The sequence below is a fragment of the Monopterus albus genome, unplaced genomic scaffold, assembly GCF_001952655.1.
Source record: "Monopterus albus unplaced genomic scaffold, M_albus_1.0 scaffold50.1, whole genome shotgun sequence".
NCBI lineage: Eukaryota > Metazoa > Chordata > Actinopteri > Synbranchiformes > Synbranchidae > Monopterus > Monopterus albus.
The window spans coordinates 2,083,276-2,096,205 of NW_018127930.1; the positions used below are offsets into that span (position 1 = coordinate 2,083,276).

General features: G+C 40.2%; 1 protein-coding gene across 5 annotated transcripts in view; it reads left to right on the forward strand.

Annotated features, from left to right (window-relative positions):
• Positions 1–12,930, forward strand: part of nrg1 (neuregulin 1) — a 28,235-nt gene that overhangs the window by 8,633 nt on the left and 6,672 nt on the right. For 3 of the 5 annotated variants that reach the window (XM_020600968.1, XM_020600970.1, XM_020600969.1), the window contains 4 exons: positions 2,490–2,548; positions 5,946–6,048; positions 7,262–7,406; positions 7,505–7,626. In XM_020600968.1, coding sequence (XP_020456624.1) covers positions 2,490–2,548; positions 5,946–6,048; positions 7,262–7,406; positions 7,505–7,626 — 429 coding nt within the window. Of the gene's footprint in view, positions 1–2,489; positions 2,549–5,945; positions 6,049–7,261; positions 7,407–7,504; positions 7,627–10,439; positions 10,641–12,930 lie in introns of all 5 variants that reach the window. The other 2 variants (XM_020600972.1, XM_020600971.1) reach the window with 2 other exon arrangements.

Genomic DNA, 12,930 nt, shown 5'->3' on the forward strand with positions numbered 1-12,930 from the left:
GCCATTACGTCTCCTTCACTTTAGGGGACATTACATTGGCTTGACATTCATTTCCAGGAGACTTTTCCTAACCTCAGCCAAAGCCAACATTAGCTGTCTTTACACCACATCATTTTTGTAAAATCCAACAAACTACATCATGGAGACTGGCCTCTGGTCCTCACAAGTGATGCCTAGTGTGCTCCCGGTTTTCCATCCCCATAGAAAAGTATAGAAAACCAAGCCACACAAACATACACAGTGTGTAACCTAAGTATTTGTAAAAAAAAAAAAAAAAAAAAGAGCATGGCTCCTCATTACTGCTTCGTGCTCAGTCAAAGAAATTTCATGCAGGTAAAAACATAAAAGAGCACATGGGTAAGCCCTTAAGACCACCATGCAAGTGTGTGATGCAGAGAAAGACAATCTGCTGTGTGAGAGCCATGCAGATCAGACAAGTATGCTGCTTTTGGCTCCTTTGATTCCTCTGTAAGACACAAAAAGCTGCTGATCTGTCTGTGTACTGACTTTAGGGTTCAGCCACAAATTGTCTTCAATCAATAGACAAGATGGAGAGCAGGAGCACATCAATCGCTTCCTAGTTTAGTCAAGGTCAAAGCTATTTTTAAGGTTAGCTGAATGATCCTCTCAGCACTACAGCCAAATCCTACTGTTGTGGCAAAGTGCACACCACGGGCTCCTGTCACCTGACCCCCAGCAGGAAGTGTTTAATGAGCAGATGTGAAAAAACTCTACTCTCACCAAATGTAACAGCTGTGAAAACAGACCAAAGAAGTCGTAACAAAAGCTTAGACCGCTGGCAGAGCTAGATTGATTTCTCTTAAAAGCAGAAGGAAGAAATCTGCATTGAAACTGTAGATGGCACTCTGAACGCTGCATAGTTCCTCTGATGGACCTAATCCAAGCCCAGCCTTCCCGTTATTGTGGTCAAGGCCACAGAAAGTAGCCATTTACTGGAAAATGTAGGACTGAGGTCTGGGTAATCACAGCAATTGTCATGGCTGGCTCCATCTCTCTGTAGCCACCTGAATCCAGCTACAAATGCTCTCTTCCTGAATGTGTTCCAAGGCAAAGAATCAGGGCAGCTGGAGTAAAACACAGAGAAGAACCCTGACTCATGCAGAGGTATCCGTTCTCAGATTAGCATTGTGTTCTTTGTTAAACCTATTTTTATTTTAAAAACTTTGGAACTGGACGTTTAAAAAAACAAAACAAAAAACTTTGTCACTGAACACAATATCGGGTTTTCCGGAGTTGTCCAACATCAGCGTTGTTGTTTGGTCAGGTTTGTATCCGGTATCCCATCATGCTTTGTGACTGTACACTGGAGGTCTTTGTGTTTGTCCGTGTGTAGTCTTGTCTCGTGTGTAACACGTCAGTGCTGTTTATCTCTTTTCCTTTCTACCCATCAACCAGGTGCTTGGCGGGATTCACTGGGCACCGATGTGAACAAGCTGTGCTTAAGAAAGTCTCACACCCAAAACGTATGTGAACCCAACTGTATTCAGTCCCACATGTCATTGCTGGTGTTTCACCCCTCTCATGTTAATCTCCAAGATGTGGTGGAGAAATCCATGTTTCCCTTCCAGTTTCTGTAGTGATACAAATCTGGTGATAAACTCCAACTCTATTTCTATGAGCTCAAGTGGAGCCATCTAAAGACTTAAGCACGCTCTATCCTGCAGAGTAGTGCATTGAAATTTGCATGTACTTCACATCTCATCACACCCCATCCATGCTGTTCAGAACAGTGAAATGCCTCCATCTCAGGTTAAAGTGGTGTGTCTTGTCTGGAGGTAAGACATACTGCCTACTGCTCTCTCCATTCAGCCTCACCCCCATCCCTTCAAAAAACAGACCACAGAAGAACCTCCATCCAAACTTTACCCGGTGGTCTGGTACTACATTGCTCACTGTGTGGTTGGTAAAGCATCAATGCTGTATTGGCGGGCCGGACTCAGTTGTTTTACATACAGGAGACCCAGGACATCAATGCTTGTGTTGCTGCCACATCAGGACTAACTGAGCCACCACTGGGAGTCCTCACTGTTCTTTTTGATTTGACTGCTGTATGACTGCCATGCCCCTGGTCCTGTGTTGCTTTTCAGAGTGGGGCCATGACTTCACTTATCTTGAATGATATTACAAGCTAAGACTAAACTAAATGGCTATGTGTGTACATGCAAATTTCAGTCTGCTGCTAAGACAGTATTCAGACATAGAGCTTGATGGAGAGTCTGTGCAAAATGGAACAGTTTCTCATATAATTTCCCTGAATTGGAGATTACAGTATATATCAGTGTACTTGTGTACAAAGGTCTGAGACAATGAAGAGAATTCAGGCTCACAGACTATAGCTAGACATATTGGTCTGGCTGAACCTTCCTGGTAACACCAGTGATGACTGTTGTGGGCTTTGCACAGCTCTTGTGTAAACTAACAATATCTTTCTTCTTGTCTGTTTCTTTTTTTGTTTGTTTCCTATTCAGGTGTCCAAATGAATTTACTGGTGATCGCTGCCAAAACTATGTAATGGCCAGCTTTTACAGTATGTCTATTTCCTCTTCAGTCTGTTCCTGGATTTGAGCATGCAGAATTGCTAGATCTTGTGCTGTTCACCTGTTTCATTATTTTAATCCTTTAATTTGTGACTTAGAGCAGTGGTTCCCAACCTTTTTTCCTCAGAGTCCCCCCACTATAAGTAAGAAAAGCTACGCTCCCTGCCCACCTATTCAGGCTGTTTCTATGCCTATCCTAAAACCACTCCACTAAAGTGCTGACCATGCCTTGCATGGGTGTGCATGTGTTCATATTTATTCAGATCGAGGGCCTGCCTTCTATCTGCATATGCTGACGTTTTCCAAGCGTCAATCGGGGCTTTTCGTTGAGCAGGTCAATAAACGTGAGCCATACTTCCTTACAACTCTCTGGGCCATACTTCCTTACAACTCTCTGGGAAGGATTTTGTGTCATGCAGCCCAACTGTACACAAAATCCTGCTGAGTGTTCTGCTGTGCTCCCTCTGCTCTGCACCCTGTGTGTTCGGCTAAGCCCTGCACAGACACCTACTAGCAGTCTAGTGTCCTGCAGCAGTGTGAGGACAGAGCGCTGTGGAGGTACTGAAAGACATTATGTTGAAATATTCTGGTCCGATGTATTGCAAAACTTTAATGATGAAAACCCACTTTCACAAGTCATCATGGAGATAGTCTCGACACTGTTGTAAGGAGGGCAGGCAGGGTAGGTGTCCAAGTGGACTTCCCTGGACATCTCCCACCTGTGTTTCCACACACACAGCCTACCCACGTGACATTGTCAGGACTTGTCTTCATGTCTGAAAGGGATATAGGCAGCTGACTATTTTGTGAGTGAGCACCAAAAAAATCTTTTTAAATAGTTTTATATTCATTGTTTAACCAGGTATGTGTTAATATGATTTTATTTAACATCTAATTTTGATGTCAACCTCCCTTTCCCTTTTCCGGTTATCTTTGGGCCCGGACCCCAGGTTGGGAACCATGGACTTAGAGTGCAGTATGCAGCCCAAAAACTTTATTGCATGTTACAAAGTTTGTTTCCCTGTTTTATTTTGAAATTTAAAACTGCATGTGGTTCTGTAGAAAGTACAGACATTCATTTCCATTTAAAATTATCAAAATTTCTCAAGCTTATATATTTATATTCTTAACCTGGAAGATTTATACATTTTCAGTATTCCAGTTCTTTCTGTCTGTGTGGCCCTCTTCCTGCCCGCTTACAACACAGTTCAAACAAGCAGTTAAAGAAATAGATTTTGAGTGTGATTGGAGCAGCAAGGGAAGGAGTGTTGCAGTGTCCCTCACTTTCTGGATGTCTATTCTGACTGCTGTGAGATGACAGTGTTTGCTCTGCAATTGGTTTAATCCACTTTTATATTAAATTGTGTCTGACTTTTTTAAACAATAAAGGCATACATTTTTTTTTTAATTTTTAAAATGTCAAAACTGAAAATATTAAGCCCTGAGTATGAGTTGGGAATGGTGCATGATCATCACAGCATGCTACATTCACAGCGCTGACTGCTGAGTGTATCCCTTTCCTACTAAAGATTATCTACCGACTGTTTGCCATAGCAGTCGAGTAATGCAAGCACACTAAGGGAAATTCATGTATCAAACTGCATCACTGCAATAGTAGTGCCTTAAAATTGTGTTGTGATCAAAATCCACATTCACATCAAAATTGTGACTTTATAATTACAACTTAGAAAAGCCATCCATTGCTGTTGTCATGATGCTTTATTATCTTAAATTTGATTATATTTCCTGATTCAAATGCAGGATTATAAAACAGGTGGTCAGTGTGTCATCACACACACCTGTGTACTAGCTTCATTAGTGTTAAGAGAACTGAGAGGATTCCCACACTGCTTCTCTGAGGTTATGCACAGTGCAGAATAGTACAAGTAACAGATGTAGCATTTTTTACCCCAAAACTTCCAAGAAGCCTATTCAAAGTTGCACAGAAAACGTATTCTATGTGCGCAATAGAAATAAAACAAACTGAGGTGGCGGTTTAGAGCAGGAAACGGGGGCTCTGTTGTTGAATTACTGTAAATCCTGGCAATGAGGATTTTTTCAAGTTTAAAGTGCAACAGATGTCTACACATTGTACAGATAAATCTGTGGCTTTGACCAGACTTGTACAGTACAGTAGTCAGTGTTGACCCTGCAGTATACAGTACTGTGTTGTGTTTTGTAATGAGGAAATATGTCACCAAGTGCACTGGTGTGTTTCCCTGATGTGTTTGTAATTATTTCTGAACAACAGTGGAGGTCTGTGGCACAGACAAATAAGCTAATCCAGGACTGACAGACATTAACAGTGAGTGGAGGCAAATCATTGTTGGGTTTTGTCTCTGTGTGGGGAGTGTTGATATAGAAAAAGACCAGCCTTATCCTTTAAGTGAAATTCATATTAACTATTGAATATCTGTTTCAAAAATACCACTTGCAAATACATGCTGTTAAGCGTGTCAGTAAAAAAAAAAAAAACTTGCTGGCATTAGTGTGTTGCATGTTGGAGCCACTTTTCTCTGGTTGCTGACTAGAACCCTGTCAATACAGGATTTATGTGGCAGTATCCTACCTTTAAGAGTTAGAATTGTTTGATGTCAATATACTAGCTGAATGTTCTTTATAACATATAAACACAAATGTTTTTGATAAAGATCCCCCCTAATTGTGTTTCTTAATGAACTATTACCAGTGCACAGTATGCAAAGGAGCCATTCTTTGTAAAGGACCTCAAGCATGCCTTTGTTATTTCTGAACTGACTGCTACTTATTGGCTGATAGTATATTGTATACGCTCATACCAGTAATGAGCTAAAACTCGGCACTGTATTGGTTGGACTCTCAGCTGGCACATTTAAACAGAATCATCTTATCTGATCATTATAATAAAGGGACACTCCACTGATTTTGAAAACAGCTATATAATGGTTTCTACAAAATACACAACATGTCAAGTCTGAGAAAATAAACCTTAGGTCATCAGACTACTGAGGTGTACTGTGGGTAGTGTAGGATGCCGTCTTTTTGGGGCACGACTTACACTAGGGACTAAAAGTATCTGTGTCTGCTGCTTAAAATTTGACCATTCTTTTTAAAACTGACCTGAAGACCCACACCTGTGCAATACTAAATCACTGGAGTACCACTTTAAGAACTCATTTTAAATGTACTGGTGTGTCAGACTGAGTTTCATCAAGTTTGGTCATATGTCTCTTAACTCAGCAGATTAGATGTCAGTCACGTCAATAGCAACAAATGAGACTGTTGGTTGCTGTAAATGTAAAAGTCTCTTTTCTGAGCCCTTTCTTATTGTTTGGGTTTATGGTCTTTATGTATATGTTTGTGTGTGTTGTAGATCAAATTTTAAGAGTGGACTGTCCTCTTTTTCAGAAGCTGAGGAGCTGTATCAGAAACGTATTTTAACAATAACAGGAATCTGCATTGCACTCCTAGTCGTTGGAATCATGTGTGTGGTTGCCTACTGCAAAACAAAGTAATTCATGTCACATCTTTATGTTTAATTTATAACTTAAAAGTACACTCCCTGATTTTATTATAGTGCCCAATAGTGCTCCCCAGTGCCCAGATCTCCTCAACTGTGCTGTGTTTTAAAATATCAATAGGAAGTAAAGCAAGTCAAATGTTTTCTGTACAGCACCTTTCAAAAGCTGAAAAGTGAGTCACAGTTCCAAGTGAAAGAATAAGTACTTCCCAAAGAATAAACAACAACAACAAAAAGCATATCAATAAGTATTTCTATCAAAGAACAAACCAGGGCAAAGAACTACTGATAAAATGTCTGAGGAAGCAGGTGTTAGGATGAGACCTAGCCCCTAGAGGAGGACTAAGCCATAGCCTGGGAGCTGAGACAGGAAAAGTTAAAGCGTTTAGTAGGAAACATCCAGGAGACTTTGCAGTCACCCAAGAGGCCTAACAGGAAGCCAGTGTTATGAAGCCAGCACTGTTAATAATATGACTGTTGAGTCTTACTTGGATGGAAACTCATAATTGCTAATTGCCCAGCAGAACCTTGAGCTGTAACTCTGTTACAGTGTCTTGGCCTAAATGACAGCAAGTTACAATAGTGAGGATGAGGATTGTAGTTTGGCAATGTTTATAATCAGACATTATAAGATTAAGTACCTTAATGAATGTTTTTGTTAAGGCAGAACTGGGAATCAAACATGCCAGCTTTGAGATAGTAGCCAGGTGGCCTGAGGTAACACTTAGAATGTTTGATTGGGGGTAAAGACTGTTGTGATTCAGCTACAGAAGGCCACAGGACATTGATCTCTCTATGCAAAGTACCCAGATTATAAATTTTCCAGAGTTTCACAAATATCTAAAGCTGGACGTCATGTAAACAGCGATGACCAGACATACAGCCAACCCAAATGAGTTGAGAGAAGTTTGGAGATTTTATGATGCTAGTGGGCACTATAACAGTATCACAGAGTGTATTTTGTACTGACCTCAGTACAGCCATCCATCCATCCATCCATCCATCCATTCATTATATATACCGCTTATTTGACCTCAGTACACAAAAAATATTAACTATCATTACTACAGTCAAGGCATAATAACATCAGATGAAATATGGGGTAAAATGTATCCCTTTTGATACATTTGGAACTCGCCCTCAGACATGTTGTCCAGGTTTGATCTGGACAGCCTCATAATCTGGCCTGTTATTTCACCAACAGGAAGCAGAGGAAGAAGCTCCATGACCGACTGAGACAGAGCCTGAGGAAAAAGAGGAACAACAATACCAATACTGGTACTGGCCCCAACTCGGCTAGAGGACGTCAGATTTCTAACTTGCCCCTTCAAGATTTGCAGCTTATAAATGTAAGTTGTTACAAATCCAGTGCAAATGGTATCTGTATCAAATTAAATCTCTACATTTGGATCATTGTCAGTCTGTTTTTTTGTTTCCCTTTTTATAGCAATGTAACGGGATGACTATGCAGCATGCAGATGAGAAGGAGACAGAAACCACCTTCTCAACAAGCAAATATGCCTTATGTGCGCATGAACCCACAACACTTACCCACATCTCCAGCCAAAGGTAAGGAAAGGCTTTGTGTGTTTGATCAGCCTAAAAGCTTTAAAAAGAATGTCTAACACCCTTTCACAACAAAAAGTGGAGCAAAATACAGAGAATCAATTGCTTAATGTCATCACGTTTATCTGTGCAATATGCTTTTTTAGAGCTCAGGATACTATCCTTGTTGTGCTAATACAATTGTCAGTGTGTTTCAGAAGACAGTGGGATTGAGGTTAGCTCTAGCTTAGTCGTGTTGTTGCCTAATTACAGAGCTGGGGCGTGATCCTGATTTATGTCACTGAATATATCCTGGAAAATAATTTCCAGGATATAGTATGGGAACTGTGCGTATATTTTTTAGAATAATAAAATGTTACAAAGGGTTTTGACACTAGAACACTGAACATTGTTGACTGGTGTTTAAGCTGGCAGTGCTGAATGCTAACTAAACATTATATACTGTAAATGTTAACTATATGTGTCCAGAATTTTAATGTGTGTTTTGGTACAGACTTCCAGTCTTAGGAAGCTTTGACAGAGAACGTAGACTGACCAAAAGCACCTTTTCTTAATAGATAGATAGATAGATTTTTTTTAAATCCACTCAGGGAATTTAGATTGTTATAGCAGCCATTTCACAAAACAACTTAAACAACAAGGTATGCCAGGATTAAGATATAAAGATATACAACTAATACAAATTATATATAAGCAGTTATTTACAAGAATTAAGTAATAAAAATAGTAGAAAAAATATATATACACTATATGCATATTTAACCAAATTTTACTAACTGTGCAGGTTATCTTTTTTATATATTTGAAATCATGAAAATGTGCTGATTTCTTGTCAAGAATTTTCAGTGGAGTAAAGAAATGCAGTGCAGATTTTAACAACACTGGCCACAAAAAATAAATATAAGGCCTGAAGATAACAGAGTGTGGTAGGGGACTTTAGTACAGCAGGGAGAAAACACTTCCAGATGATATTTTACTTGATTTATCTGAATTTGTACAAAATCTTAGTTAATGCAGCTTTAAGTAAGATTAGGTGTGTTCAGGGGGACTCTGTGCTCTGGTTTGTGCTGCTGGCTTTATTACCTGTACACTAATGCATATAACATGCTGTAGCTGACCACCACATGTTGCAAGATGTGCTTTTTCTATGATAGCGGTGCACAGTTTTGATAATGTATTGTGACCCTATGCAAAATTATTATGTGTATTTAGCATCAAATTGTGATGTTATTAGTAGATTAGGTGCAAACTCGACACAGCATATGGCTGTATAGATGTGAGCACTCAGCCAAGATGACTCCAAAGGTGTAACCCAGAATGCTCAGTGAGGTAAAGAAGAAGCTCAGAGTAACGGCTAAAGGCCTAAAGGATTTCACTGGAACTGGTTCACATCTCTGTTCCTAAGTCCACCATAACTATGGTGCATGGTTGGAAGGAGCATGGTTTTCATGGCAGGACACCACAGAGAAACCTCTGCGGTGTACTGAAAACATTGTTGGGGAGAACACACAGCACTACCTATGGTGTTAAAAAAAGGCACTGCACACCAACGTGAATTCATCATCCCAGTGGTGAAGTACGGTGCAGGAAGCATCATGATGTAGGGCTGCTTTGCTACCTCTGGGCCTGAACAGCTTGCCAGCAGGAAGAAAGTTTTTTTTCAAGGTCTCTCCGAACAATGTCAGTGGCGATGCACACCAGCTCAGCAGAGGTTGGGTGATGCAGCAGGATAATGAACACTGACACTGAAACTCAAAGTAAATCTAGTACAGAATAGTTTCAAACAAAGAAAATCCACCTTTTGGAGTGGCCCAGTCAGAGCCCAGACCTTAACCCAACAGAGCTGCTCAGAGTGCTGTTACACCAGATATCCTAGGAATAAGTCTGAGCTGAAGCAGCTCTGTGAGGAAGAGTGGTCCTAAATTCCTCTTGAATATTGTGCAGGTCTTGATTCACAGCGTGTTTGAGGTTATGGCTGCCAAAGGAGGTTTAACTAGTTATTAAATCTAAATGTGTTCTTTTCTTCCAGTAGCACGGTAAATAATGTTTAATGGGTATATTCAATATATACTGTATATATATGCTGTCTCTATGTGTCAGCCCTGTGACAGACTGGCAACTTGTCCGGGGCCTGTCCTGCCACCTCTCGCTCAATGTTGGTTGGGATTGGCTACAGTCACACCACAACCCTCTAGAGGTTAAGCAGAATAAATAAAGGATTTACTTGAATAGAATAGTAACAGCAGTTTTGCTTGAGTACAGTTTACCAATACTTTCTATCCCTGTTCCTTTCCAGGTTTTACAAAAAGATTTTCTTGGTTTTATTCTGCATTAGTAAAAACAAACATTTTAAGAAATGATATGACCAGTTACACCATGAAATACAGAAATAATATGATTGATGCAATCGTTGCTTCTGTTGCAAAACATACATAAATATTGATCTGCAAGATGTGCTGTATCTGTTCTGTCACTCTAGCAATGTGAGAGGCAGGTGGATGTCAATAGTATAGTAGTAGGAGTATGCTCTTTTGGGGAAGGTCACCCAGTTACAACAAACAGAATTAGTATGATTCTCATGAAGCAGTGAAGACAAATAAAAAGAGAACAGGGCGAAACATTTTAGTTGGACTTATTCATTTGAAAGCAGTTCAAGTTTATTTAACTAACTCCTGCATCAGTAAATTGGTCTTTGAGACTGTGAGAAAACTGCCCTTGGTACGCAATTTAGACCCACAATATATTTATTTCATGAAGGTCTAGAGGCCTGTCTGAAATCTGTCACCCTGTAAATGAGCCCCTCCCTGTCTCTGCAGCTGGAGTAATGACTGGAGCAACAGTGTACTGTCTGACACTGAGTCTGTCTCGGTGATGTCATTGGTGGAGAAGAGCCAACGTGCCACTCAGGGCGGCCGGGGTCGTCTGAATGCCACTGATGGCACCAGAGACTTAAGTGCTCATTCAAAGATGTGCCGAGACACACTCAACTCCGACAGGGACTTGCCTTAAAGTACAAGGTAATTTATTGATTAGTTTTAACTTTGCATCACAAATGAGAACATATAAGCACATGAAATTGACAAGACAATAAAGACTTTAAAGTAGCCCACACAACTGCTAAATCACTCTTAACAGCTTATCTAAAAACAAAGGCTTATAAAGTATGATGCCACTGGCACACAATCTATTGTCCACCAAAATGCTACACTACTGGGGCCCAAACATTATGAGGAATGACTGAATGAATGAATACATAAATAATTAGGTAAGTGTTAATGAACAATGTGCACAGCATATTAAAATTAAATGAAAACCCTTAATTAAGTATAGAGTATGTAGCAAAATCTTTATGAATTCAGTTCACACACATTTTACCTCCTTATCACTCAAGATAGAGGCATCTCAGCCATCGGTAACAACAGGATAAATTCTCTGCACATACTACAAATTAATCAGTGATACTAACTTAACACTTAACACTACCAAAAATCCCTCCTGTTATTTATTTTTCACTACCTCATCTAATCTTTTAGGTTCCAGAATCCAAATCCAATCCATAGGTGGCATCTTTAGTCATTAATCTCAGCCAGGACAAAATAAATTATACCTGCAGCTCTCTCCTTTGATAGAAATACAATCAAACATTATAAGAATGACACTGGTCCATGAAACATCCAGAAAAAAAAAAATTACCGTACATAGTTTTACACTGTTGTTACTCCTGTATGATTTACTACCAGTCCTATTGTTATCAGCAATCATGCTCCAGTATACAGTAGCTTACATTAAATAACAGCTACCTCGATCAACCAGTTAGTAGATGGCATTTCAAAACACTGCTTGAGCACTTAAACTGTAGATAGTCGACCTAAATTTGAAACGGGAGAGAACAAACTAAAATGGGATCTAAGATATTGTCTTCTAGCAACAAATCTGAGGAAAGAATGCTTCTGCATAGATTCACATTATTTGTACTTAAAGACATGCCCTCTTCAAACATTTTTGCAGAGTTTGGCAGGACTGCAACTAGCTGATGCTAGCATGGCTAGCTGGCCATGACGTGTAGGCACATCCTTACTTGGCTGTTTATTAGGTACACCTATCTTAAAGTGTAATCCAGTTGTCCTGCAAAAATTCTACCTCTTATGTGAAATGTTTTAGTGCAGTGTTGATTTAACTTTGTCATCATTTTGGAAGGTATCATTTGCAGTGCTGTTTTCATGGTGGCACCACCCACGCAGTGCTCTAGCCATGATTTTACTGACCTTGAAATCTGCTTCATTGCTCATCTGTGTGTTACATTAGAAGCCCTTAAAAGTTGCCCTTATTGCAGTTGCAGTGCATTTATGCTGCGGCATGGCATGTGTTACAGTATAATACCAGTGGGAGGTGTTCAGCTTTTGCACAGCTTTGTCACACACACACACACACACACACACACACACACACACACACACATTTAAAGTGACCATATTTGCTGTTGCAGAGGGATGGTAGCGTGTACATGGGGCATGGAGCTAGATTCTAACTCGCTCACATTCACTAGGGTTTATAAAGCCAGTTTCTTAAACCTGGCCTCTATTCATCTTCAGTGGAACTGATTCCTAATGAAGGACTGGGAGGCCTCCACACTCATACTCACATAAATCCACGTTACTAATTTTCCAGCTGGATTTAGTACCTTATGAAGCCAGCTTCAGACCCCTCAAAATTTAACCAAGTATTTTTTTCAGCCTAAACCTAATGAAGTAATTCTTGTCTCTAGATCTAATGAGTTTTTGTGGCCAAAACTAACCATCTTGGCATTTAGCAACCAGTAGCAATAAGAAGTGGGGGCCACCAATCAAAGGTGTCAAATCAGCCAAAATACACCCCTCTTTATATTGACTCATGTCTTATCCACCGACATGGAGGGGGTGGGGTTTATGACTTATACTGCAAACAGCCACCTGGGGCCGATTGACTTATCAAATCAAATCAAATCAAATTTTATTTGTATAGCGCCAAATCACAACAAAAGTCATCTCAGGACTCTTTACAAAGTAAGGTCTAGACCTTACTGTTATCAATATTATTACATAGGGAAAACCCAACAAATCCCCCTTGAGCAAGCACTTGGCGACAGTGGGGAGGAAAAACTCCCTTTAACGGAAGAAACCTCCGACAGACCCCGGCTCTTGGTGGGCGGCCTTCTGCCTCGACCGGTTGGGGTGAGTGGATAGAGGAGAGACAAAAGAAGAAAAGCAACAAGACACAACAATCAAACACTGATCAGGTCGATGTGGCTGGTGACTGCTCGTCAGAGAC